The 4,497-nt window shown below is 49.1% G+C and overlaps 1 protein-coding gene across 1 annotated transcript; it reads left to right on the forward strand.

Annotated features, from left to right (window-relative positions):
• LOC109232502 (maturase K-like) lies at nucleotides 3,835-4,269 on the forward strand. The gene has a single exon (XM_019398271.1). The coding sequence runs from the start codon at nucleotides 3,835-3,837 to the stop codon at nucleotides 4,267-4,269; it is 435 nt and encodes a 144-aa protein (XP_019253816.1).

Below are 4,497 nucleotides of genomic sequence, written 5' to 3' on the forward strand. Positions count from 1 at the left end.
ACTCCTCTTTCCGAAGAAGAGTGCCTGCCCGAGCTATCTTAAAGTAAAGCTCTCTAGGTTAGCTATAGGTAAAGTTCTCCCAGAGCCGGAGACACAGGCCGCTACTCCTTCAGAAACCGGGAATCCGCAAGGAAGGATAGGACACAGAATAAAGACCTAAAGTTGTTCGTCGGATGAAACCGAGAACCGAAAGATGTCTATCAAAGAGCGAGAGGGGCTGACTAGACGGCTGTCAACCAGCTCTGAAGGTTGCAAAGCCTTTAGAGTGCCCCTGAACGGAAGGAAGGAAATATATTTAGAAATCTTTCCTAGCTACCGGGGAAGGGGAGAGGAGAACATAAGTAACCATCAAACTATAGAACCTCACCTCAAACAAAGGCCCTCGGAAGAGCCTGAAGTAGAGAAACCTACAAATAAATAAAAGAATACCTGTCAAAAGCTTCACCTCGGTAAACCTTTGGAATAAAGATCGTCGAGCCGCCGACAACTCCCAGGGTTCACTAAAACAGGGGATACTCCGCGAAAGACTATTGAGTGACCTGTCGAGCTGATCCGACACCAAGTGGGCCGCACCTCTGAGGACTCAATATGAAACAGAAAGGTGTTCCTTTAAGCCCTAAAGTCGTCCGCTTTCTCACCGGTCGCAGAAAGTCTTTTAAGAAAAAGGCTTCCCTAAATTTTCGTGGCATCCGGATCGGGATACCCCGGCACGACTCAGACTGGCCCCTTTGTTTCGGGGTACCGCCGTTGTCACGGAGCATGGGAAGGACGCGCGGCGATTACCCCGAAAACCTTCGCTTGCTTGGAGGCATCTGGAGGCTCACGCAGCACAACCGGCGAGCAGAGCCAAGCCCAACCATTACAGTCAGGAGACGCGTGGGCGTGACGTCCTGGAAGCGGACGTGTAAAGCATATCGCTTTTCGCATATCACTTATCCCGGTCACCCCTTCCATCCAGAGAAGGTAAGTTCAAAGCCTAATTATTTCCTTTTCTACTTATTCACATCCTCACTCGAATAAGACAAAAGCCTTCGAACTTACAGCCACTACCCCAAACATCTTTCTATGACACCCTGCCCGACATCGTCACGAGTAAGCCCCCTTTCTTTTTTTTATGTTTTTCAATCGCCTTTGTTTATTGTGAATCCGTTCGACATATATGCCTTCACTCGGGCCTCAAAAAAGCAGAGAAATGTTGAAGTGACGTCCAAGCCCGTGGTCGCAATGCCGCCTCCACGCAAGCCCTCGGTCACCGAGCCGACCTCGTCCGCTCGGAAGGACACAACCTTGGCCAGCCTTCCGAGTTCTACCCCCGCTACCACAAATATCACAGCCCATACACCGCTCGAGGGTACCTCCGCTCCCCAACTGAGCAAAATGGAGCAAATTCGGTTGAGGCCCGGGAGATGAGGGAAAGGAGAGAGAAGAAAAGGGAAGGTTCTGCTGAGACTCAAGTCCCCCTGCCGGAGCTCCCCGAACCTGAAGTGGAAGTCGAGGGGCTGCTCAGTGAGAAGAAGCGTCAAATGATTTGGACAGTTGTCGCGCTGGCGGAGCAGGGAGCCTACAGGGAAGGTTGGGGCAATGAGGAGCTAGACGAGTATCTGCAGAACCTCTACCCCATCGACTACATCTATCGCTGAACCAACTGAACATCCACTTGAAACGGCATAATCATCAGAACCGACTGCAGCTTCATTGACTGAATGAACTGGTGCCTATACCTTTCTAGGCTCCTGGTGCTGGCTGTAGCCGTGGGAGGTGGGGGCTCTACCAAAAAGCATGCAACGACACAATCAACAGGTGAGCCCTTACCCGCACTCCGAGCAGGTGGGTATCGACAGACACAACGACTTAATCAACCGGATCCACCGAAGCTATTTCCTCTAGACAGAATGAGGCTCCCGTTGAGAGATCTATTAGTGATTGGGCCACCCCTCCTGGCAAAGAAAGAAAGGCAGGTTCAGGCGATTGATCAAAAAAAGATTTCCTTCCCTTTCTTTATGACAGAGCAATTGAATGAAGCGGTGCGGGGCCTATAAGATTATGAATAAGCTATTTATTCTCCGTCCTTTTGAATAAAAAAACCTTCGGAATGATGGTAGTAGAGTAGTCGATCTGATCTCGCGCGCGGGCGGATAGAAATGCCTATAGATGAGGTAGGCGAGGGTAGCTTGCCGGCAAAAGGCGTGTATGGTAGTCTTTTGTTTGATGATAACGGGAAGGGCAATTGACTGCAACCTTTTTCGGCCTATTGGCTATTGGGTGGGGGCAACTGGAGGAAGACAGCACGGGGCAAAGCAAAGGGCAGAGCTTCAAGTGACTTGTTAGGGCTGTCGAAGAGCAAAGAAAAAAGTCACTCGAAGCTCCTCTCCTTAGAGTCAAGTGGCTTTCAGCTCCTCTGGCGCGCCCTAGCCGAGCGGTCCTCGCCTGCACAAGCAAGCAGATTAGCTCCCTCATTCTCTTATTGTGCCGGCAGGCCTGGGCGAACGAGGTAGGGTTAGATTAGATGGAGGAGGACTGCGAACGTCCGTCCCATGAAGCGCCAGGGAACCATGCATTCCTCCCGGGCTGGGCTCTCGCGTGTCCGGGATCCGATCAGATCTACCAGCGACCGGTTTACGGAACAAGGAGTTAAGCAAGGGCCAGGAGATTGATAAAAGAACCTGGCCGAAGTCAGTCTTGTGTTCAATTCCGCGGTTGGAAGGATTTCTTTCTGCCATCTGTCTTTCCCTTCTCTCTCTTCTCTTAGCAAAGGTAGGTTCAAGTCAAACTTTTTTTTGGCTTGCGGGCTCGGGGACTGCAGTCAGCTGCTTCCCTTGTAGTCGTCAGCTCGTTCTTGACAGATCCGATCGGGTGTTCATAATCTGGAGTAAAAGGATTCGAACCTTTGCATGCCGGTACCAAAAACCGATGCCTTACCACTTGGCTATACTCCATAGGCCTGTTTTGGACGGTAGGAACGGGGAGAGGGGGAAGGGAGAAGCAGGGCTCGAAGAACGAGCCGTGCAAGGACGCGGGGATATAGCAAGTAAGCAGCAAGGTTCTCCCCTTAGGACCGACTACAACAAGCTCGCGACTCTAATAGAAAGAAAGGGTAAGCTCTCTGCTCTATTTGCTTGCAATGCTATGCCTATCAAAGTTGGCGAAGGCTTCTGTAACCTTAGACTCGTTACGCTCTTCGACTGAACTCGTTGGCTCCGCGTCCACCGAAAGTCGGTAACCTTCGTCACCGTCAGCATTTGGTACTCTCTCGATAGCTTCAATAGTTCACTGAAAGCCTTTGGTGTAATAAACCGCAAGCCCTTCAGAAAGAAAGACATAATATAATAATGAATTAATTAATATTAATTAATAAAAAAAAGGGTTGGTTAAGAACTATTGACTGTAAACCATAGCAGTTACAGTCACTCAATGGAGATGTTCGCCTTTGTTTGGAATGAAGATGGATGAACAGGCACTTGAGCCTGGAACTGATGAAATTCGGGGAAAACATGGAAGCGGTCACTATACTGGGGGGGCAAGACATGACCGCGACTTAAGAAAAAAGTACCCTTGAAAAGACTAAAGGAACGGGGGAATGACTACCTGTAATAAAGCACAGGCTAATACGAGCCGACCAGAAGAAGCAAGGCTTAGATTACCAGATCCTGGACACAATCTTCCTAGAGATGGAGAGCCCCTTGCCTCGCCTTTTTGCACCTATCCTTCTTGCTTGCTTACCTATAGCTCTCTTGTCTTAGTGACTCTTCCTCTTTTCTAGGTTTTTTTTCTGAGTGTTAAAACGATAGATTTTTCTTTTGCTAATGAATTGGATCCGCCCCGATTCGATCAATAATGGGATTCTTGGCTAGAGAAAGGTTCTGTGACATGGACGCCCAGCCCAACTCGGTCGGTCGGTTGGCCCACCTAACAGATGATGAGATTCTCGATCGATTTGATCGAATTTCAAAAAGTCTTTCTCACTATTCAGAACAGTGGAGCTTTCGATCAAGATCTTCTCGCCTCACCCGTTTGGGCTCTCGCTCGAATCGGAACCTTTATGCGTTGGTAGGCTTTCGACTCAATCTAATAGCCTACCTATCGGGCGCCAATAAAAGAGAAAGTTTTCGCATGGGCTCATCATCTGATGCAGAACCGATGCGAGAGGGAGAAGCGGGGATTGATAGCTTTCAAGAACCAGTGGAAAGGAAAGACTTCTTCCCTGCATTCCTTCCTTTCCAAAAAAAGGAAATTAGTTTGGGCTGGCATAGGCATAAAAGATTTGATTGAATGAATGCCACCTTGGTAGTTTTCAAACAAATCCAATGTTGGGCCAAGCCTTGCCAGCCGGTAATAGCCGAAGGCAAAAAAGGGGGAGATAGGGAAGAGGAGATTAAGGATAGTCACTCCACTCCATAGATAGTGCACACAGATTCTTCTTTCATTTTCCATTCCTTTCGGGTCGGAAACGCGGGCTGCTAGTGGGGCTGTGCCCATTCTCCCTCTTCTTCCGCTTTA

This window comes from Nicotiana attenuata, chromosome 9, assembly GCF_001879085.1.
Source record: "Nicotiana attenuata strain UT chromosome 9, NIATTr2, whole genome shotgun sequence".
Classification (NCBI taxonomy): Eukaryota; Viridiplantae; Streptophyta; class Magnoliopsida; order Solanales; family Solanaceae; genus Nicotiana; species Nicotiana attenuata.